This window comes from Anolis carolinensis, chromosome 6 (genome assembly GCF_035594765.1).
Source record: "Anolis carolinensis isolate JA03-04 chromosome 6, rAnoCar3.1.pri, whole genome shotgun sequence".
Taxonomy (NCBI): domain Eukaryota; kingdom Metazoa; phylum Chordata; class Lepidosauria; order Squamata; family Dactyloidae; genus Anolis; species Anolis carolinensis.
The window spans coordinates 56,733,456-56,757,837 of record NC_085846.1 but is presented as its reverse complement, the minus strand read 5'-3'; the positions used below and the strand labels follow the sequence as shown (position 1 = coordinate 56,757,837).

Sequence of the window (24,382 nt, the reverse complement as noted above, 5' to 3'; positions counted from 1 at the left end):
TTTCCAGTCCAATATTTGTTTTGTCTCTTATTTTGAGTTCCATATTCATATGTTAAATAACAATTATTAAAACTTGCATTTAAAACTTGCTTTTAATGTGTATGCCGATATAGTCATAACCACACAGTTTTAAATTGGGGTGTGTGAAGGGTTTTTTTTTATCCCTACAGACTCATAGTGGAAAGGATCCTTGAACTGGTCAATGGCCTACAGCATTACAGTGCTACGATACAACTGCAACTGCAGCTATAATCCTACTGCAGCTTCCCCATAGAATCCTGGGCTGTTGGTTTTTTTTAGTTTATTAATTGGGAAGAATGGGAGATGATAGGGTGGAGTGAGGAAGTAAGACTCAAAGAAGAACACTGAGAGCTGAGAGGAGGATATGGGAAGAGAGGAAGATTTAGAGATTTTTGTGTTGCCCTTGGCCATTTCTGCTAAGAATAACCAATAAATATTTTTTGAGGATTTGCAAGTATGAGAGTTACGTTTTTGGACTCTTTCTCAGAACTGTTAATCCTAACATCACCTAGAGTTTAGAGGAAGACGTTTTTTCTCTAACTTGCCAAAGCTCCTGAGAAAAAAATAGCTGTTTATTTTCTTTATAATACAGTAGAGTCTCACTTATCCAACATAAACGGGCCGGCAGAACACTGGATAAGCGAATATGTTGGGTAATAAGGAGGGATTAAGGAAAAGCCTATTAAACATCAAATTAGGTTATGATTTTACAAATTAAACAGCAAAACATCATGTTATACAACAAATTTGACAGAAAAAGTAGTTCAATACGCAGTAATGTTATGTAGTAATTACTGTATTTACCAATTTAGCACCAAAATATCACAATGTATTGAAAACATTGACTACAAAAATGCGTTAGATAATCCAGAACATTGGATAAGCGAGTCTTGGATAAGTGAGACTCTACTGTACTTTTATTTGGAGAAGTAAATATGAAGTGAACCAAAGCTTAGCAAGTTCCCCTTTCCAGAGAAGAGGGTCAGTCTGTGCCAGGATAATTCAACTCTCATTGCAATCTCTTTTTGTGGCCATTACTACTGTTTTACTAAATGATCTGCCAACCCCTGCAAACAGTTTTCGTATAATAAGGCTCTGCACATACACAGACTTTTAGAATAACTATAACAAGTCAACAATCTTCCTGCATAGTTCTTAACTTTGCACATATTCATACAAGATTAATATCATAAAAAAACTAAAAACCTAGGCAAATTGCTTGTGTCTAAAAGGCAGATTAGCTGAAAATCCCTGGAACCTGGATGTAGGGGAATTAATAGCATCCACCTAGTCAGATTTTCAGTTTATAAGAAATGCACAATTGTGTAATCATGACGTTGCTTTGAAAGGTACTGTGAATCTGGATAGCTAGGCAGTATTTCAGGCATGATTTATGATTTCTATATGCTGCTTGATCTTTAGAAAGTCCAGAACATTGTGATCGAAGAAGATCCCTGTGGCTTGCCATTCAGGCACGGGGCCAGCCTGCTCCTGCATAGCTTAACAAGTGTTGCAGCACAGAACAAGAGAAAACTTTTCAGCTGCTACTTGTTCTGATTGTAAACAGCAGAAGATTCTATCTGGTCTCACTTTTTTGTTCATTCTTGATTACGTGATACAACCTATCAACCTTTTCAATCATACTCCAAAGTCATCCCATAGTGTTAAATAAATCAGCCACCTGTAAAGACATGCTTGTTGTTCCAAAATCATGAATTGTTCTACCTGCAAAACCTGTGGTGCACTAGCCATGACATTCACAGCACCTTTCGGATGACAATTAGGAGAAGGCCTCAAGGTAGGCAGCAAAATTAAGAGCTTCCTGATCTGCAGGCCACAAACAGCTCAGGCCTGTAGCAGCAAAAGTCAGTAAATCCAGGGTGACATATTCATAAAGGCTTCCAATATAGAATATGTCATTGCCAACTGAATACTCACATTTTACCCAGCCACATTCCTGATCAGCAGCCTAGTCACTTATTCCTAGTAATTTTAAGAAAATAATTGTAATGTTTCTAATCACTGTGTTGTTACTTGATTTTATACTTGATTTTCTGACATTTAAAATAACAACATTGCAAGATGTTTTGGGGTTTTAAAAATAGAAAACAGTATACCCAGAGGGATATGGGAGGGCATTGTCTTCCTAGGTCAGAATTCTGCACACCAAAATGGGAATTTTCCTTCAGTGTCTAAATTTCTAGCATTGTAGAGAGACATTGACAATTAAAATTATCTCTGTAGCTATACCCCTGAACAGAAATATCTTTAAAAACATCAAATAATTTACGTTTCCCCATGAAATCATTACTCTTACTGTTTTTCTGATCTAATAGGGGAGACACTATTTGCCATGTGTATTGCCTAACAGTGAGGACTTCAAAATTAAAATACGTGAACTTGCTTGTATATTTTGAGGTCACAGAGGAGAACAGAGGAGGAAAGGGAGATATCAATGAACAACTGTATTTCCTGAAAGCATCCCTCCAGGGGCATATTTGCATTTCTAGAATCTGCATGAGGTATCTTTGCTATAAAATGGATATGAAATACATAAAGGGATTTGTGGCCATTCTTTGCAATCGAATCAGCAAGTGGAGTTCTTTCACCATGGATTCCCATTCAGATATAGCCAGGACACTGACAGCCAGAGGAAATTGCTTCAATGTAAAAGGCTTGATTGTGATCATCCCTGTGAACATCCTACTGTACTGGAATGACAAATGTGAATACAAAATATATCTAGACCGCATAATTATGCAGTTTGATATGAGTCTAACTGCCATGATTTTATTCTGAAGAGTCCTGGGATTAGTAGTTTGGTCATCCACTAGTAGTTTGGTCATCCAGAATTCTCTATGTGCTTGCCCAAACTAAGCATTAGCGTTCTCTGGCAAAAAAAGTCTTGCTGCTGCTCAGTCATTTAGTTGTCTCCGACTCTTCGTGACCTCATGGACCAGTCCACGCCAGAGCTCCCTGTCTTAGATCCCCACAAATTACAGATCCTCATTAAATTACAGGTGAAGTCCCTCAAAAGGGAGCTTCAGGTGCTCCTGAAGCAACTTCCACTATTTGCTTTGGCTCAGCACTAAGATTACAGTATTACGTGAAATTATTTATTATTTATTTACTTCATTTATATCCCTTACAAAGACTGCACAATTGGATGCCACATTTACACACGATAAAAAACATATATATTAAAATCAATAATTAAAACACATAATCTTAAAACAATTATTTTTTAAAATGGCTAGGTGATTTAGCCAAAAAGGTGAGTGTTAGATTTGAGTAAATAAACAAATAAATAATAATAATAATAATAATAATAATAATAATAATAATAATAATAATAATAAATGTTATTTGTATCCCACCCCCTCTCCTAAAAGGGACTCGGGGTGGCTTACAACAATTATACAGTATTAAAGTGGTATCAAAATACTATGTATGTCCAATGTGAATAGCTATGACTTTACAGTTAGCAGTTTCTGACTCTCGAGAACGTGGGAAGGAAGAGATAAGTGGCAGAGACTGAAATTTAGCAATAAGTGTTGCAAATTGTAATAGTCCCCTGTGAGTCCTTTGTGGATTTTAATGGCCACTGTGGACTCATAATAACATTTTATATTTCTGCAAACTTCTGGGTTTTCTTTTTTCTTCCTACATTATTCAGTAGATTTGTGTTTGGTTTTGTTTAAATTTCATCTGTAAATACTTTACCATGTTCATTTAAAAAGTATATTCATTATATTATTACACTAATAGAATCATAGAATAACAGAGTTGGAAGAGACCACATGGGCCATCTAGTCCAACTCCCTGCCACATAGGAAAAGTAAAATCAAAGTACCCCTGACAGATAGCCATCCAGCTTCTGCTTAAAAGCTTTCAAGGAAGGAGCTTCCACCATACTCAGAGGCAGAGAGTACCACTGCTGAACAGCTCCCACAGTCAGGAAGTTCATTTTAATGTTCAGGTGAAATCTCCTTTCCCATAATTTGAACCCATTGCTCCAAGTCCTAGTTTTCAGGGCAGCAGAAAACAAGCCTGCTCCTTCTTCCTTAAGACATATTTCCTTTCACATATTTGTTCATAACTATCATGTCTCCTCTCAATTTTTTCTTCTGCACACTAAACATACTCAAGAAGATGTTATGTTGATGAGCTTGGTTTCACTATAAAGTACAAACTGGATCCAGATAAATATTTGATGTGAAGTTGAGAGCAACACATCAGTTGGGCTATACTTGCAATAAAAACAATGAGAAGTAGACTTCTGATCCACACATCCCCTGCTGATGTTATAATGTTAATTAGCATTGTATGCCAGATCAAAAAATCCACAACAGACCTACAGTCTTCAATTTTCCCCACTAACATGTGATATCATTCAGACAGTTAAGAAATACAATATACAATCTTCCTAAGATAGTCACCATTAAACAACATAAAACTATTTTGCTATTACCTCTGTAGACAGATTAGATGTAAAATGTTCTTGTGAACATGCCACCCACACCCCACTTATTAAGAAACACATCATGATAACCAAAATTTGTTTTTCTGAGCTTCACACTGAAGGAAGTCACTTAAGCCCACCCTTTTGTAAGTTTGAGAAATAATAAGAATGTAAACACATGTTCCTAAATGTTTACACTTTTTTGCATGATGAATAAATTCCTGGAGGCAATAATTGAAGTATTAGGCAATGCAGATGTTCTAGTTGCCAAAATGCAAATGATTCATCTTGGAATTAATTAAAATCTCACAGAGCTCTAGTTATCTTGTAATTTTTCACTAGAAAAATATTCCTAAACACAGTGGGAATAATTTGCGGGGTGGATGTTCTCAGGCACATGCTTGCATGTTGTAAGAAACATGGCGGAAGAAAGGAGACAGCTTGCATAAGAGCTCTAAACATTGAAGATTAATTTGTAGTTTGTATATCTTCCACTATTAAGAGAGGATAGACGGCAGGCAAGTTAGCCCAACTATTGATAAACTGTTGGATGGCAGTGGTCATATCGCAGTTGAAAAAGGGAAGAATCAGTATGTATGTGGGAAAAATAACATTTGTGAGAGGGATGTGAATGTTATATAAATTCCACCTCAATATCCTCAAAGCACTTGGATGTTGCTGTTTAAGCTAGTGAATTACATAATTTTCCAATTTCTAATATTCAATATCATCAAATTAATTTACATAACTAACAAGTTGCAACAACAAAAAATTCATGACTGTAAGTATTTTAGATGATGCTTGTATTTACTTGTTCCTTATTGTTTATGTCAATTTTTTCTTTTATGAAACCTAAGGAATAATAAATTAAGAGTCTCCAGGTAGACTATCTATGCAATTACTGGCTTATTTTGCTTCTGCTTCTATAGATGCTGATTCTCTTGTACAGGTAACGGAACCCCATGTATATAACACTAACATACAGGAGCACTATTTTTCATGTCAGGAGGGACTTGAGAAACTGCAAGCCGCTTCTGGTGTGAGAGAATTGACTATCTGCAAGGACGTTGCCCAGGGGACACCCAGATGTTTTTGATGTCTTTACTATCCTTGTGGGAGGTTTCTCTCATGTCCCCACATGGAGCTGGAGCTGATAGATAAGGATAAGGAGGAGGTACACCATTATCACAGCACTCATTCTAAGGGTATTTGTGAAGTTAAGGAGGAGATGGAAGAATGATACTTTTACTTATAGGAAGCAGAGAACTGTAGATGACTACCAATGGAACAGAGCTGCAGCTGATATCTCAGAAGGTTAGGAGGACAGGAGATGCCACGGGGTGAAACACAGCTCCAACTACCTGCAGCTGATATAATAAAACTCTCTCTGCAGCTATGACTGCAACAATAACAAGTTTCTATGATAACAGCAAATGATTACTATATGTAAGCTGGTTATTTAGAACTGGTATTATTCATTATATCCACTTTGTGCCAATAGTGAGTCATTGTTAACTGTCCAATATGAGCCAAGAATGCCCCAAGAACGCCCAGAAAAATGCTAGTGCTAAAAAACTTTGTTCCTAAACAAACATCCCAACCCGACCAGGAAATCTTTCATAGAGTTTTCTTTTCAGAGAGGCCCACTGGTATTCTTGGATGAGCCGTAATAATCTAGACCCTAAGAGGACTTCAGGAAGTGCTGTGGTATGATTCAACTACAGAGCTTCCCATTCTAGTTATAGCAGCTCCTGATATCTTGAAAGCTCACCACTGAAATTGCTATATTAAAAACCAAGATGTGTGCATCCCATAACTTACAACCCCATCACATTATGGTTTGCTGTAGCTTGCACCATGAAGAAAAAATGGACTATTTAGAAGCAAAAACATATAGTAGTTTCACAGTAGACAGAACAAATAAAGACAAAACACTGTAGACAAGCTAGACATTTTGAATAATTATTAGTGTTCAAAGCTACCCATTCAAACTTGCATAAATATATAAAAATGAAAAGAATTAGGCACTTACTTGATCAATTTCCATCAGCTTTGGAAAAGCACCAGGCCATTCTATAGCCACTTTCACAATATCCACAGGAGGAGGCATTTTCAGTTGTCACTATTCTTCGAAGCGAGCAAAATCGTACACTGTATGCTGCAGAGTGACTCTCTTTCATTCACAGCTGGAAGAAAAGAGGAGGGGAGTCTTGTTTTAAAAACATCCTAACAAACACATATGTCTTCATGAATTAGCAGGTGCTCAAAAGGTATGTATATTTGTGAAAACTTGAATGCATGAACACCCACTAAAAGCTGCACAGCATGGATCTAGCCAACCTGCTGAAACAACCCAATATACTGTGAACCAAAGCCATACAATCAGTAGTTTTTAAACACAGAAATCTGATGGAGAACAATGTTTCAAAAATGTATAACAAGGAAGAATGGGTGAAATATACTGAATATTACTTTCCAGTTTTTAGGAGAACCAAAACAATCTGTTAGATCTTCTACCATTTTCCAAGAAGGATGATGATCTACCAAGATATGACCAGAAAATATTTTCCTTTGACAAAAGAAATGATCTTCTGTATGTTCATAAATAGACCATTGCACTATAGCAACAAAGATGTTAGGAGAAAAACAGAAAAAACCCAGCACTTTTTGTGCACGCACACACACACACACAAAAAGCACATATTACACTTCAACATCATGTTAAAATTTAGAGGAAGATACACTTCCCAGACATATAGAAAAAACATTTCCAATTTGGAATACATGGAGCAAGTATTACTATTGTCTATAATATGAAGTAACTTGGATGATACCATATAGCTATATCAAATCAATTGATCACGTAGATATGACTGTTAAACAATTTCTGCAAGCAGAAAATCTCAAATTCCATTCCTGGCATCTGCAAGTTGGACGCAAAAGACTCCTGCCTCAAACCCTGGAGGGGTCCTGTCAGTCAACATAGACAATATTTTACTGGACAGACCAATGGTCTGACTTATCAAGTCAGCTCCCTATATTCCAGTCCCCATGACTGGATAATATAAAAGCTCACGTCAGAATGGGAACCAGATTAAATGCAAGTTTCCAGACATCATTTAGATACAAGCTTGAATGAAGAGGGTATTGACCATGACGGCTTAAAGAAAAATAGTTCAAGCCTCACCCATGTGCGGATTTCCTGTTAGTAAGCCTTCTAATTTCTAGAGAGTGGATCTGGACTTTGAATATCCTGGTTCTGGTTATCCTAAGGAAAATTGCCAGTTTCTAATAAAACATTAAAAATCTCAGCCTCTTTCTTCTTGCCATATTGGAGGATGGTGCCAGTGTTGTTGTCCAGAGGATCAGCCCAAAAATGTCTGGGGACCACTGCTTTAAACTCTGATGCTCACATAGTATTTTAAAAAGTAGAGCAATAAAATCCAATAAAGAAATAATGCATTTTTTCAAAAGTAGCATAAACTTGACCTACTCACATAAGCCAAAACAGCCCAGGCTACTCCTGACAGATCAACCAGGGTCCTATTAATCTATCTCTTCTGTACCATGAAGGGTATTGGAATTTACTATACTTGTATACAGCATACTAGTCAGGCCCAAAGAACCTCTAAGCCAGGGGTCCCCAAACTAAGGCCCGGGGGCCGGATGCAGCCCTCCAAGGTCATTGACCTGGCCCCTGCCCTCAGTTTTAGACTTAGACTCCCCCCAAGTCTGAAATGACTTGAAGGCACACAACAACAACAACAACAACAACAACAAACAACAGTCCTACTTAACTTGACTATCTCATTGGCCAGAAGCAGGCCCACACTTCCCATTGAATTCCTGATAGGTTTACAATATGTTGGTTAACATTGTTTTTATTTTTAAATATTGTATTGTTCTTTCATTTACTAATACTGTGCTATGGTAATAATATAATATATTGTGTATACATATTGATAATATTATAATGTAATACAATATAATATTTATTTATTACAGTATTTCTACCCCACCCTTCTCACCTAATAGGGGGCTCAGGGCAGCTAATAATAATGATACAATATAATAATATTGTATAATATAATAATATTAATTATATATTATATATTAAATGTAATATTACTACAGTAGTCTCGCTTATCCAAGGTTCTGGATTATTCAAGGCATTTTTGTAGTCAATGTTTTCAATATATTATGATATTTTGGTGCTAAATTCGTAAATACAGTAATTACAACATAACATTACTGTGTATTGAATTACTTTTTCTGTCAAATTTGTTATATAACATGATGTTTTGGTGCTTAATTTGTAAAATCATAACCTAATTTGATGTTTAATAGGCTTTTCCTTAATCCCTCCTTATTATCCAAGATATTTGCTTATCCAAGGTTCTGCTGGCCCATTGGATAAGCTTGGATAAGTGAGACTCTACTGTAATAATATTACGGTATAGTGGTATAGTACAATATAGTAATATATAATGCTAATATTGTGCTATGCTAATAATATAATATATTATATGTACATACAATTTGTAAGCCGCTCTAAGTCCCCTTCGGTGTGAGAGAGGTTGGGGTATAAATGTAGCAAATAAATAAATAAATAAATGTTGTTGGGGGGGGGGGTTGCACTATAAATAAGACATGTGCAGTGTGCATAAGAATTTGTTCATATATTTTTTTCAAATGATAATTCGGCCCCTCAACAATCTGAGGAACCATGAACTGGCCCTCCACTTAAAAAGTTTGAGGACCCCTGCTCTAAGCTATCATTCTCACACTTCAGTTTTCATTGGCAGTGGTGTATTGTCAGGTCAGTATTCATTGTAAAAGACTTTTAACTTGGATTCTCCTTTTATACCTGTGGCTAGGGAACTGGCATTGATTAGAACACTTTGGGGATTGTGGGACATAAAAAGGAATCTGTTAATCATACTAAATGAGCAGAACAGTATGCAAAGAACAAATGCATTCCTCACATTACAGGAACTTGCAATCCAGTCTATTCTCAGCTTTCCTTCCAAGCAGTCTCAAACTAGAAGGACCTCACAGAAGATCAATCTATGATCAAGGGATATTGTTGCTAGTATTGTATAACAGTTGTTCAAAACCCATTACCAATGATTACCTCCTTCAAATTCATTCCTTTTATTGAGAAATAACAGTACAGTAGAGTCTCACTTATCCAACATAAACTGGCCGGCAGAATGTTGGATAAGCGAATATGTTGGATAATAAGGAGGGATTAAGGAAAAGCCTATTAACCATCAAATTAGGTTATGATTTTACAAATTAAGCACCAAAACATCATGTTATACAATAAATTTGACAGAAAAAGTAGTTCAATACGCAGTAATGCTATGTAGTAATTACTGTATTTATGAATTTAGCACCAAAATATCACTATGTATTGAAAACATTGACTACAAAAATGCGTTGGATAATCCAGAATGTTGGATAAGCGAATGTTGGATAAGTGAGACTCTACTGTAATAGAAAAATGAAGTTACACCACAATAACCTAACAAATGAATAAATAAATAATAACTCCAACTTTGTGTAAATTACATGTGTACCACAGCATGAGCTTTTAAAATGGTGATGAAGGAACAATATCACATGATTCAACTCTTGACTTTTGCTTTGTCTCATGCTGAGGCAAAAATAAGATGGACACGAGGGAAGTGTGTTCTGTGCCACTGTTTGTGTCAAACAACTTGTAGCACTGAGATACGTGTGTGCTTTATAAGAGTAGAATCATCTACCCCAACCACCTGCCATGCAGGAAAAGCACAATCAAAGCATCCCCAACAGATGACCATCCATCCTCTGTTTAAATTACTGCCACTTTTGAGAACTTGGAAAATAAAGTTTATTGTAAATGGCAGCCATAGGTACCTTCTTTCTTGGACCTTGGAACTACAGCTGTTAACTTATCTACTTTTGGAGCTCTGCCTCCACCAGATTGTCCTGTTTTGTTATATAAGGTGGATGGAGCATGTCCAACTGTCATGCATGTCATGGGTGACTACAATGCCAGAGGAAGTACAAAGGAGAAATGTCTTCTCTTGAAAATACCCGACCACCACCAATGCCATCATCACTACGGCTGACTCTTCACATACATACATTTAAAAATCATAAACAAGTAAACAAAATATGTTTCAGTTTTAATCAAACTGACTTGAGACTTTTGTGCCATTAAACACAATATATATTCATTTATAAAACAAGGGCAGATTTGGGGGCCAAAAATATGGATTTTGCTTTCACCCACAAATAAGTTGAGAGTAAAAGTTAGGGATATATAACAACCAAATCTTTTCCTCTTCTTTCAAAAATGCCTAGAAGGAAAACACTTAGGAAGAGCTAAGAAGAACAAGAGAATGTGTTTGTCGAAGGCTTTCATGGCCGGGATCACAGGGTTGTTGTATGTATTCCAGGCTGTATGGCCATTTTCCAGAAGTATTCTCTCCTGACGTTTCACCCACATCTATGCCAGGCATCCTCAGAGGTTGTGAGGTATGGAGAAACTAAGCAAGCAAGGAAAGTCCAGGGTGTGAGAAGAACTCTTTGTCAGATAGAAGCCAGTGTGAATGTTGCAGTTAATCAGCTTAATTAATTAGCGTTGGAAAGATTCATCTCCTGGCTTTTCCTGTCTGGGGGCATCCTTTGTTCAGAGTCATTAGCTGTCCCTGGAACTCTTCTGTTTTCAGAGTGTTGCTTCTTATTTACTGTTCCTATTTTTGAGGGGTTTTTTTTAATACTGGTAGCCATATTTTGTTCATTTTCATTGTTTCCTCCTTTCTGTTGAAGTTGTCCACATGCTTGTGGATTTCAATGGCTTCTCTGTGTAGTCTGACATGATAGCTGTTGGAGTGATCAAGCATTTCTGTGTTCTCAAATAATATCTTGTGTCCAGGTTGGTTCATCAAGTGCTCTGCTATTGCTGGTTTCTCTGGTTGAGTTAGTCTGCAGTGCCTTTCATGTTCTTTGATTCATGTTTGGGTGCTGCGTTTGGTGGTCCCTATGTAGACTTGTCCACAGCTGCATGGTATACGGTAGACTCCTGCAGAGGAGAGGATCCCTCTTGTGTTTATTTGAGAGGTTGCAATGGTGTGGTGGTGGTGAATCCCCTATTAAAAATGGCCATCACAATCTCTCTGCTGTGAAGCTTATACCGAAAGGTCTACTCCACATAAAGCACCCCCAAATGCCTTCTCCATGTTTCTCCATGTTTCATGTGTAAGTCGACCCAGGTTTTGGGGAATGTTTTTTGTCAAATATTTTTTGCATTATACGTAAGCATATATGGTACTTGACACAAAATAAAATGGGAGCATTTACATATATTATGTTTTCATCTTCAGAAATCTAACATTTCCACCTTTCCCAAATATACATTGTACTTTCTGTTTTGCCCATTTTAAAATGCATGCTCAGATAACCCTTGTTTGTAATGATGACTACAATCTCTGGGAATACCTCCTTTTATATCTCTTAGGGTACAGCTACACTGTAGAATTAATACAGATTGACACCATTTTAATTACCAAGACTCAGTGGTATGGAATCCTGCTATTTGTAGTTTGGTGAGGCATCAACACTGTGGCAGAGAAGGTTGAAGGCATAAAACGACAACTCCCATGATTGCATCACATTGAGCAGTTAAAGTGATGTCCAACTGCATTAATGTAGATGCACCCTAAGATCACAACAATCACAACTTTTCCGAGATCTAAAATCAGATTATTCCAGTCCCAATCTTTATACTGTTGTTTAAGCCATTTATAATTTATGGCGACCCTAAGATGAACCTTTCATGGAGTTTTCTTGGCAAGTTTTGTTCAAAGGGGTTTTTGTCATTGCCTTCCTCTGATGGTGAGAAAGTGTGACTCTTCTAAATAGTTTCCCCTTTTGTTTCTTTCCTTCCTTGGTACTTTTAAAAAGTACCATACCATCTCAATAAGAAGAAATGTAAAGAATTAGGAATGACATAGAGTTACCATCCACATCCCTGTCTCTCACTCTCCTCCGCATTTCTCTTATAAATATAGACAAGAAAAGAATTCTGTTCACACCCTGCTGGCTTCCTCTGCAGTAATCAAAGCACTGAAAAACCACGTATTACATTAGTCACTCAAAACTGGCATAAAACGGAGTAGCACATAAATACTCTCTTATTAGAATTAACTGTATACAAGATTACATCAGCATAAGGGTCATTATGTCTGGCTCTCTTTGCAGACCAAAAATTGAAGCACCGTATTTTTCTTTCTGCACACAAAGAAAAATAAATAAATAAAATTTAAAGAAACAGCAGAAGTATTAAAGATTAGGAAAGAAAGGTCTGGCATGGTAAACGTATCCACTACACAAAACTAAGCAAAATGTGCACAGTTGATAATTTGATGAAGCTTAGGCCATTGCACAAGTATGCATTACACATCATCCTCATGTTTGGCAAAAATCAGAAACTTAGATGCCAGAAAAAAGTTTTTAAAACCAAGAGAAATTACGCTACTACAGTACTCACTCTCAAGCACAATGGCAGTTAGTATATGGTGTCTTTTTTGGTTGGAGGTGGAGGCAGAGCAGTTCCGAAGGCATCCTGCTGTGCTATAATAATTAACACACAAGTTGGAAGCAGCCAAACTATCTATCCCTGATGCATGTCGTTAAGGCAAAATGCAGCAACTCTATTTACCAGCAAGACTCTGGGAGATTAATTCAAGCACCATTAACATATGAATACTAAATGTTCTCTTTATTTCTGGGATATACCTATAGATTCTGTCTCTTAAATACTGCTTTTAAAAAGAAATTTCCACAAGTATATTCCATAGTCATGATATTGTCTTCAAAGTATGTCTGAAATGAATACATAGTTTCCATCTCAGTGGACGTGTTGCTAAGGATACACATGACTGACTGAGGCTATTTTAAGATGCAAGCACTGGGTTGCACCCCACCTATCTATTGCTGACAAGATGCTAAATGTGTTTCAACAGCCATCCATAGCTCAGTGATACGATAGCAAAAGCCCTATCAAACAAATGTATGGTTAAAATATGAAATTAGGGATCCTAAATGCATGTTGAGATGAAAGATAGCTCTGAGTTCCAAACATTTGAAAACTACTAGGTTGGGTTGGGTTCTCTAGTACACTAAGCAGCAATTAGTTTTCCAGAAGTGCGTGAACCAAAGGCCTAAAACGCACCAAAGAAATCCCTCTTCCTCCTTTCTCTTTCACTTAATGGTCTGGAAGATTGCATCCAGTTCATGGCACTACAGTTCACAAATGGTTAGGCAACAAAAACTATGGAAAATTTGGAGGGAAAACAAATGAGATACTTGGCTGCTCCCCAAGGTCATCAAGTCATACTAGGAGAAAGGAAGCTGTAGCATTCCAAATCCTCAATTGCCTCCCACTTTCTCACTCTTCTAGTGCCATGCAGACACACACTATGGAGCACTCCCCACCACCATCACTAGACTTTCTTCAGAAAGGTGAAATCTCTTTGACAGTATCTGACAATGGGGAGAAAACTGATTAAATTATTCATTCATTAATTGATGGAAAAACACAATATATTTCTAAGAAAGATAATGACAACCTGGAAATCCTCTGGAGGAGGGCAGTCAAGACAGTATAAGATCTGGATACCATGTCCTATGAGGAATGGCTAAGGAAGTCAGGTATGTTGAGCGTGGGGAAAGAAGACTGAGAGAGGACATGATAGCGATCTTAAAATACCTGAAGAGTTGAAAATGAAACTGTAAGTAAGTAAGTAAGTAAACTTTTATTACGGTCAATGACCAGCTCATATCAAGGGCACCCAGTCCCGTACATCCATATGAAATCTGAGCGGTTATATACTTCTAAGTTAATAAAACTCCTATAAAACTAAATAATTGACAAAATTTAAAATCTGGGTTAAAAACTTCAATATTAATATAAACCATTATAAAATTGAATCACTGACAAAATTTAAAATCTAGGCTAAAAACTTCAACATTAATAAAAACCATTATAAAATTGAATCATTGACAGAATTTAAAATCTAGGCTGAAGATCATATACCAGTACCATTAAGGCCCAACTCAACACACAGGATCGTCCGGAGGGAGTCTAAAGGAAGTGGGGATAACACCGGGGGAAAGTGGAAAAAAAATGAAAAAAAATGAAACTGTTTTCTACTATCCCAGAGACTATGCCAGGAAAATTTCCAAATTATAATGAAACAAATTCCGCCAAAGAGTTAAGATTTTTTAAAAAGATGGTGGAATTTTATTAGAACTCTTTAAATAGAGTTTGGGTGCTCATCTTTCTGGGTTGCTTTAGCTGTAAATTGAAAGGGGTTAGACAAGATCAAGGATCCTCAAACTAAGGACCACAGGTCCCAAGGTCATGTACCCACCCCACCATAAACTTTAGACTTAAGGTCACCCTAAGTTTGAAATTACTTGGAGGTACACAACAACATTAACCCTAATGAATTCATTAACTTGACTATCTCATCAGCCAAATGCAGGTCCACATTGAAATCAATTTGGCAAAAAACATGCCATTTCCGTGGGGGGGGGGGGGGGGTGTTTTCAGTCCGGTAAGATTCAGTCAATTGGAGCCAATGGAGAAACTTAAGAGGCCTGTTTTTCTGCCACTTTTAGGCCTATCAGGACGAAAATTGTCTCAGTTGTAGGCCACAATTACAGCTGCAAGCCTGCCAACTTTCAGAACATTTCACCAATCCACTGAATTTTTGGGGAAATGTAAAGCTTTTACCATAATGTATTTTTTTAAATCCCCCAAGAGAGGATTCTGGGAATTAAAGTCCCAACCAGCATGCCACAAAAGGGGAAAATGGACAAAGTCAACCAGGCTTGTGACTGGCTGAGAAAGAAATGTGAGGAACACACACAGAGAGAAGCCTCAACTCCCATCATGCCCTGGGTGGGAGCACTGAGGCTCCTTCAATGCCCACGCCGTATAAAGTGCTGCTGGGAAAGTGAGTTCCCAGCAGACCTTCTCTGGAGAAGAGGCCTAGGGAAGCCTTTCCTGCCTTATTTGCCTCAAGCAGGCTCTCTGCTGGGGGGTGGCCTTGAGGAAGGAATGGAGGAAGCTGTTGGGGAAGAAAGGAGAGGAGGAGCCACCACTACTGGGTGCCTATTCTTGCCTGATTTGCGGGGCAGCTTCAGCTAGAGTGCTGATTAGCCCCATCACCTCCATTAGCCAAAATATCTGGCTACTGTGCTCTGTTTCGGGCTGAGTCTTCGGCCTCCTCTGCCCAATCTGTTTTTGGCGGTCTGGCTGCTGGATCGGTGAATTTCCCCAAATCCGGAATTACCAAACGGAATCGTGCACACCCTTAGTAGATTTATGTTGGTTAAGATTGTTCTTCATTTTAATTTTTTATTGTTCTTTCATTTTTTTTGCACTACAAATACAATATGTGCACTGTGTGTAAGAATTCATTTTTTCAAACTATAATCCGCCCCGCCCCGCCCCGCCCCCCCAAAAAAAGTCTGAGGGACCATGAACTAGCCCTCTGTTTAAAACGTTTGAGGACCCCTGAACTTGATAATCATTAAGATTCCTTCCAACTCTAACATTCTATCCAACAAAATGTAAACTGAGCCACACTCGGGCAAATAATTGCATCTTCATTATGCTAATGAGCCCTAAGCTGGCAGCAACTGATCAAGAAAAGGATCATGGTTTGTGGTAGATACCTTGATGAAATGTCAGCCCAATGTAGTGGGGGGTTGTAAAAATGAAAATTCTGTATTTGGTGTATTTACAAAAGAAAAAAAGAGGAACTTCCAGTAATGGATTGCCTTAGAATGGTGTGCATACTTTCAGTCACCCTGCCTGGAAAAGTTATTACAGAGCTGAAAAAAGTGAAGAAAAGGGCAACCACATGATCAAGAGTTGGATCAACTCCCTTAGGAGAACAGATTACAATATTTGGGCCTGTTTAGTCTAGAACAAAGGGGTGAGGGGGGCAGAGGTGTATGAAAATATTCATGATATGTTGAAGGGAAACCCTTTTATCCCTGTTTTCTAATACTAGAACACAAATGGCTCTTCAACTAATAATGACTAGTGGGAGACTTAGGACCGATAAAATGAAGTACTTCTTCACAAAATGCACAATTAAAACTGTAAAATCGATGTCTGTGTAGACAGCTCTGAAGAGGGGTTGGATAAACCAATGGACATGGGAATTATTAGTGACTACCTGTTCTTTTTTTTTTTTAATTTTTTAATTGAGTTTTCAAATAAAATTTACAGTACGTGTTTAAGAACACATTGGGTTCTTAGAGGAAAAAGTGCAATGAGTGAGTAGAAATTGAAGAAAGAGAGAAAAAAGAGAGAAAAAAGGGGGAAAATAAAGTAAAATAAACAGAAATATAAAATAATTGGTCACTTCCATCTCTTACACAGATACTTAAAGAAAAATTTCTATCTTTAATTAGTCTTTCCGTTCGTTCTGCTTTGGTGTCAGCCTTTTCTCTTTATTTATTTATTTAATTATTATTATTATTTTTTAACATTCTTCCATCATTAACGTTAGATTTTCTATTGGGGTTAAATTAGCACCTTCATTTGCCTTTCAATCAAAAAATTCTTAACCAGGTCCCAGTTTGTTTGCTTTTTGGGAATGCCATAGTTATTTTTGAGTAAATACGTCAATTTATCCATGTTCATTATTTCCAAAATCTTGACTAGCCATTGGCTCAGCTCCGGAATTTCTTTCTTTTTCCAATATCTGGCATAAACTATTCTTGCAGCTGTTATGAGATAATTGAAAAGAATTTCTTTATCTTTGTCCTTTTCTATATTAATCATCCCCAGAAGAAAGTATTTGGGATCTAATTCTATATTAATTTGCAACATCTTTTGTATTGCTTGATGGATTTTCTTCCAATAGTTTTTCGCCTTTTTACAAGTCCACCAACAATGATAAAATGTACCCACTTGGTCATTACATTTCCAACATTTATTTGAGATTTTCTTATTAAAATTTGATAATTTTTGGGGGGTCAAATACCAGCGGTAGAACATTTTGATCCAGTTTTCTTTTAATTCGGTTGCATAGGTGAATTTCAATCTAAAGTTCCAGGCCTTTTCCCATTCTGTTAGATGTATTGTTTTACCTAGGTTTTGGGCCCATTTGATCATGCTTTCTTTTATTGGTACCGTTTCCGTTTCCCATTCTATTAATTTTGTATAAATTATAGATATTTGTTTTTTTTCCATTTTCATTACCTTGTCCCAAAAACTCTCTTTTTCTTCAAATCCTAGTATTTTATCTTTATTATAGTATTCTTTTAGTTGTCTGTATTGGAACCATCCCAAATTGCCGAATCCTTTATTAATCTCTTCTTGACTTTTCAGGATATATGTCCCCTTATCCTTAATTAGGATATCTTTATATTTGGGCCAAGTTGCTCCTCCTATTTCTCTTCTCTGGCATGCCTCCAGGGGGGAGATCCATTTTGGAGTTTTCTGGTATAATTTAGGTTTATACTTTTCCCAAATTTTTAGAAGCGAAGACCGAATAAAATGATTACCAAAATTTTTTTCCATCGATTTTTTCCCATACCATAAATATGCATGCCACCCTGCCCTTAAGTCTATTCCCTCTAATGTTATGATTCTAGTATTACTTAGTGTACACCAATCTTTCACCCACATGAGGCCACAAGCATCATGGTAAAGTTGTAGGTCGGGGAGGCCTAGTCCGCCTCTTTTCTTATCGTCTATCATGTAAATTCTTTTAATTCTTGATTTTTTACCCATCCATATGAAATTGTTAAGTTCCTTGTTCCAATTTTTGAATTTCTGTGTGTTTCTAATAATAGGGATATTTTGAAATAGGAATAATAACTTGGGCAGGATAGTCATTTTTATTACCGAAATTCTACCTAATAATGATAATTTTGCATATCTCCATCTTTCTAGGTCCTTCTTTATTTCTTTCCATTTTTGGTCGTAGTTATTCTCTAATAATTGGGAGTTTCTCGCCGTTATGTTTATACCTAGGTATTTTATTTTTCCCCTGATCTGTATCCCCGAAATTTTTGTTAGTTCTTCTTGTCTTATTTTAGTCAGATTCTTTGGTAATATCATGGTCTTCTCCGTGTTTATCTTTAAACCCGAGACTTCCCCATATTCTTTTATTTTAGTTAGCCAGTATTGTATTGTTTTTATGGGGTCGTCTATTATACATATAAGATCATCTGCAAAGGCCCTGACTTTATAATTGTGTCTTCTTATTTTTGCTCCTATCAATTTGGGATCTTCTCTGATACTTTTTAAGAGAATTTCTAGTGAAAAGATGAATAGTAGCGGGGACAGCGGGCATCCTTGTCTGGTTCCTTTGCATATTTCGAATTTTTGCGATTCCACTGAATTTATTTTAATTTTTGCCTCTTGTTTATCATAAATTTGATTAATCGCATTTATAAACTTGTAACCCATGTCCAATTCCCTTATTAATAATTTGAAGAAATCCCAATTTAGGTTATCAAATGCTTTTTCCATATCGATAGCAAGTAAGGCCAATTCGTCTTTCTTTGTAAATTCATAAAATTCAATTATATTTATTATTTCTCTTACATTGTCCTTCATTTGTCTTTTTGGTAGGAAGCCCGTTTGCTCCTCTCCTATCCAATCTTTCAAGAATTCTTTCATTCTTTCCGCTAGTATCGTTGTAAAAATTTTATAATCTGACTACCTGTTCTTATGGCTATTGAATCTGTAAAGTATGAAAGGCAATGTTCCCATGTATATCAATTACTGGAGAATGCAAAATAGAAGGAGCAGCTACACTCTTATCCTTCCTGCGGATTTCCATGGTTTGGCTGTGATAAGGACAGAACATTGGGCAAGATAGTTTAGATCCAGCATGGCTTTTCTTCTGTTTTGATTTCTCACCAGGCAACAAAGCAAAGTAAGTGGGCAGAGACTGGCTTCCCATTAGAGTCATCAAGTCTGCATTGATCACACTCTTAACAGACAGAATCACTTTCTGAACAAGAAATGCAAAGGCATGAAATACTTCAATTTAACTATAATATTCAAGAAAAAGCAAAAAGAAATTAAACATTTCTTGAATTTACATACTTCTAAGGACTTTAAAGATTCTCATAATAATTTGAAATGTGACTGCTAAAAGGCCTCGTGTGAATTTTGACATATAAAGGACTTTTTTATTTTAAAAAAGCCAAAAAGGCAATAATTTCATAATGACTACTATTATGTATTGGAGATGATGGCAAAAGTCAATTCCTACCCAAGTGATTATAAATGTGAATATGTTAAAAAAAGGGGGGGTGAGAATTACCATCCTTTGGGCATCTATCATAATCATATATTGTCAAGTAAAGTATTTTTTTCTGTTTTCAAAAAAATAGGTTCACATCTAAAGTGCCCAAACTCATAAATTCATAAGCAGTTTTGAATGGAAAAGGTCCTCTGAGAAGAAGTCTAATTAACAATTTTAGAAAGATAATCCACTACTAAATTAACATCCCCCAGAGAGTTATCTTTGCTTTTAAGAACCATGGATAAGCAGTCAGATCTAAAGGAGCTGTAAATGCTCTCTATTGCCTGGAAAAATAGATTAAAAGGAGCAAACTGGATCAAAAATGCAGAAATTCACAGAAGCTTATAGTCTGCTTCCTTTCTTTTTTTATATGATCAACTGCAGATACCTTGGATATCAACGTAAGAAATGCAAATGGCCGAAAGCAGGGCCCATAGCTGATGTTCCAAATACATAACTGACTACCAATGAAAATGGCAAGCTTCCTTCTCCTCAATCACTACTCCTTCTGATGGTGTCTTATGCCCATGGATATGTGAAATTGCAGATAACAGTGAAGCTTATTGCTTTCAGTGGGGCAAAAAACAAGGCTCCAAGAAGACAGTAAAGCCACAACAGGAGTTCCTAAGTGAATAAGTGAAACTGTGGAGAAGTGAAACTGTGTTCTACAGATATGATGGTCTTATGGTACATAGGATTACAGGTTTCATCAGGGGCTGAACAATCTGGTGACTTCAACGTATTTTTAGCTGCAGCTCCTATCAATTTGTCACTCAGTTGCTGAAATCCATGAAAGTAATAGTACAATTTAGTTTAGCTGTTAAGACATACAATTACTATTAGCATACATATGATCCATATTAGAAAAGACAATAAGTAGAAGTTCCACTCACTGCACAGGTCAGAAACACAGACCCAGTTGCTAATGCTCTTGTCTTTGAATATTGCAGTATGACTATATCATTCACACAGGAAAGAATTCCAAAAATCTGATAGAATAATAGCTCCTCCACTAGGCATTTTTCAATGGTTTCTAGTTGAGGGAAGGCTGTACTTCCAATTGGGTCACAGCCCAGAATATTCATCTATCCTCACCAAGGTAGCAGAGGCATCTCTTTATAGCTTTTGATTATAACGAGGGGGTCAATTACACATCTCTCTGTTGTAAAGATCATGTTTCTTACAAGAAAAACATTACAAACATATTTTGGCCTAGAGTGTCAGGATGCAAAAAGCTCAGCATTCAGCCAACTGACCTTTTCACATCCGACCAGAGCATTTTGGGGGGGGGGGGGAGAGAGAGAGCCGGACGAAGAAAACCATTTGTTTGGAAAGACTGATTTATGACCTGCTCTGGTTTTCAAACTTGGGAAAGGACTGTTGACAGGGAGGTGTGAATGGGAAAGGGGAAACTTGGGAGGGGGAGAGAAGAAGCAACTTGATATACTGGGGGGCTGGCGGAAAAGGGGCAGTGTAAGCTTTGTGATCATCTTGGCAAGACGGATTTAATAAAGTTTCCATAGCACCAGCTGTGTGAGCCTACCTTTGTGTCCTGTACCTTCCAAGGACTGACATAGAGTCGTATAGGTCCCTGTAGATCTTTCTTTCCTTTCACCTCTGAATTGGAAAGAAATAACACAGCGGCCCTATAGGTGTTTTGGATTTCCATTCCCAAAACTACTGGCCATTTGCCATGGTGGCTAGGCAGTCCAAGAGTTAATGTCCAAAAACATGAAGGACAAATAAATGCAATACATACAAATTATTAAGTCTTTAAGTGTTACTAAATTGAAGATTTTTAAATAAATAAAGGTACATTATTCTGTGAACTTGCAAAGCGGGAAAGATTAATATTGATAATAATTGTTGAAATTACATCAAAATATCTTCATTTATTCAATATGAACAAATGAAGACATACGTGATTTTAAAAACATATTTATACAAATCAGATAAGCCATTGAGAGGAAAGACTTTTTAACCAACTCTAACTGAAAATGAAAAATAGTTTCAACTATATATGTCTTAGTTTAATCTTTGTTTTGATTAATATGTGATGTTAAGGAGTCATGTTAATCTGTTATGGGGAAAACAACAATGTATTTGTTAATAGCTTAAAAGTAAAAAAAAAGTTTTATTTGGCATACGCCTTTTTGTACTACATCCCATTGCATTATATGTCTGAAGTGTCACTTCAGTTCTGGCACAAGCTTAAGTAGTAGCGGAATTAAGATAAATACACAATGACAAAAACATGGGTGAGTATCACTGATGTGTTAATCAGCTGAGATATGCAGTATTACTAGCCTATGTTTACTTTTTGTAAATAAAAAAAAGGTGCTGTTTAGGCAGCTTTCACGGTCTGTAATTTTTTCATTTTCTTTTCCATCTAAACTTTCTAAATTGTCTGTTTACTCAAATGTGTTGGATATATAGAGGAAATTGAAATTGGGTTTCTTGACAGAAATTATTAATATAATTAATAATTATATTAAACATTGAACATATGGGTCATGATCCATTTATCTCTGAGCAACTGATCAGACCACAGAGAACACATAGCCGTAGGTTGGCCACAAAGATACACACTGTTCCTAAACCTGGAGTCTTAAGAAATGTCATAGCTAATGATTTCCAATAACCCTCTGTTTCCAAGAGTTGTTTAATCCTTCTTTTTATAGTCAGTCCTTGATCAAATAATAGTTTGTTTTCTTGAATCTACTGGCAATGAACTTTCTTGTGTGATTCAAGTTCTACTATTATGAAAAAGGGTGAAATTTTCAAAACCTCATAATCTTTAGGCAACAGAAAATAAAAATAAAAACTTATCCTCTGCTTTGATGACGCTGCCAGTTTTAGTGAGCAGTTTAGTGCTTCTTCTGTGCCATATTTTCTAATGATACAGTCATTTTAAATCTATAATGCCCTTTTAAAAATACCCACCCTCAAACTATAATGCTACAGGCCACATGATATACTACTATATTATCCAAGAAAGGGGAATGCTACATATAGGCCCTATGACTCTCCTAAAATATAGCCATGGAAAGCATTGCAATGGCAATGGCATTTGTGTCAAAAACATAAAAAATAGAAAGTGCTGAGTCACAATTTGAATAGTCCTGTGAAATGTATCAACCATTTTCACAGAAAGCATACGATTATCACAATTAAATAGGAAGCCAGTCAGCTCAACCATTACACAGAAACATGGCTTTAGTATTGTTTCAAATAACATATCACATCCATAATACATTTCCACATAGCCAAAGGGAGCAGAGTTCATAATAACTACAAATGGAGGTTGTAAAGCGAATTCCTCTATGTACTTCCTCACATCTACACAATACTGCCATTTTACTACAATCACTGCTGTGTATAATTATCAGTATCTGCATTAATTCCTGCATTGGCAGAGAACTGAATGTCCAACGCTATGATTCTACGGTATAGTACCATTGAAAAATGCCAAACTGAATGACTAGGGAGTCCAGAAACATACTTTTTGTAAAACCCCGAGAAGCCTTTCAGTATTCCCAATTTCTCTAATATTTTTCCACCAAGTCCAACACATACATGTACAGAAGAGAAATCACTGTTTGCTTAATGCAGCTTTAAAAAGGTTTACACAGCATGAAACATTTTTCAAAAGTGCTTTAATATGAGGTAGGCAATACTGGCTTCCTAGGGGGCCAACACTTTCAATGGGGGGGGGGGGGTAAAGGAGGGATCAAATGCTATAATTTTGTAAGGACACTGGTAAAATTGCTGGGGAAAAGTGCAAAGTTGTCAGTTATGAAGTTGTTTCCTTCACATTTTGGGACTAATTTGTACTAAGCTCAATGCTAAAAACAAGTTACATTTTATTTAGGTTTCAACCAAAGTACTTAATATATATATATATATATAAAAGATTGATGGCATCACGGCGATTCACAAAACAACAAAAGTACAGGCCCCCCAACCTCAAAATTTGACAACACAACCCATCATCCACGCCTCAAGGTTGATACAACAAAAAGAAAAGAAAAATAAAGTCCTAATTAGAGGGAGAGCAATAATTTTTTTTATCCAATTGCTGCCAGTTTAAAGGGCTAATCTCTGCCCATTTGGTTGCCTAGCAACCAAGGGACAGCCAGGTTTCAGTTAGGGGACAGGCAGATTTAGGCCTCACTTAGACTTCTTCCACAGATTATCTAATTTGCACTGGATTATATGGCAGTGTAGACTCAAGGCCCTTCAACACAGCTATATAACCCATTTATAATCTTATATTATCTGCTTTGCACTGGATTATCTTGACTCCACACTGCCATATAATCCACTTCAGTGTGCATTTTATACAGCTGTGAAGAAGGGGCCTCAGATAATCCAGTTCTGAGCAGATAATATAAGATTAGAAATATACAGTAGAGTCTCACTTATCCAACGTAAACAGGCCGGCAGGATAAGTGAATATGTTGGATAATAAGAAGGTATTCAGGAAAAGCCAATTAAACATCAAATTAGGTAATCGTTATACAAATTAAGCACCAAAACATCATATTATACAACAAAT

The 24,382-nt window shown here is 36.6% G+C and overlaps 1 protein-coding gene across 2 annotated transcripts in view; it reads right to left on the bottom strand.

The window, feature by feature from the left end:
* The window catches only part of elmo1 (engulfment and cell motility 1), a 393,582-nt gene that overhangs the window by 295,468 nt on the left and 73,732 nt on the right, over positions 1 to 24,382 (bottom strand). For both annotated transcript variants that reach the window (XM_008112853.3, XM_008112854.3), the window contains exon 2: positions 6,516 to 6,669. In XM_008112853.3, coding sequence (XP_008111060.1) covers positions 6,516 to 6,593 — 78 coding nt within the window. In that variant the 5' untranslated portion in view covers positions 6,594 to 6,669. The remainder of the gene's footprint in view (positions 1 to 6,515; positions 6,670 to 24,382) is intronic.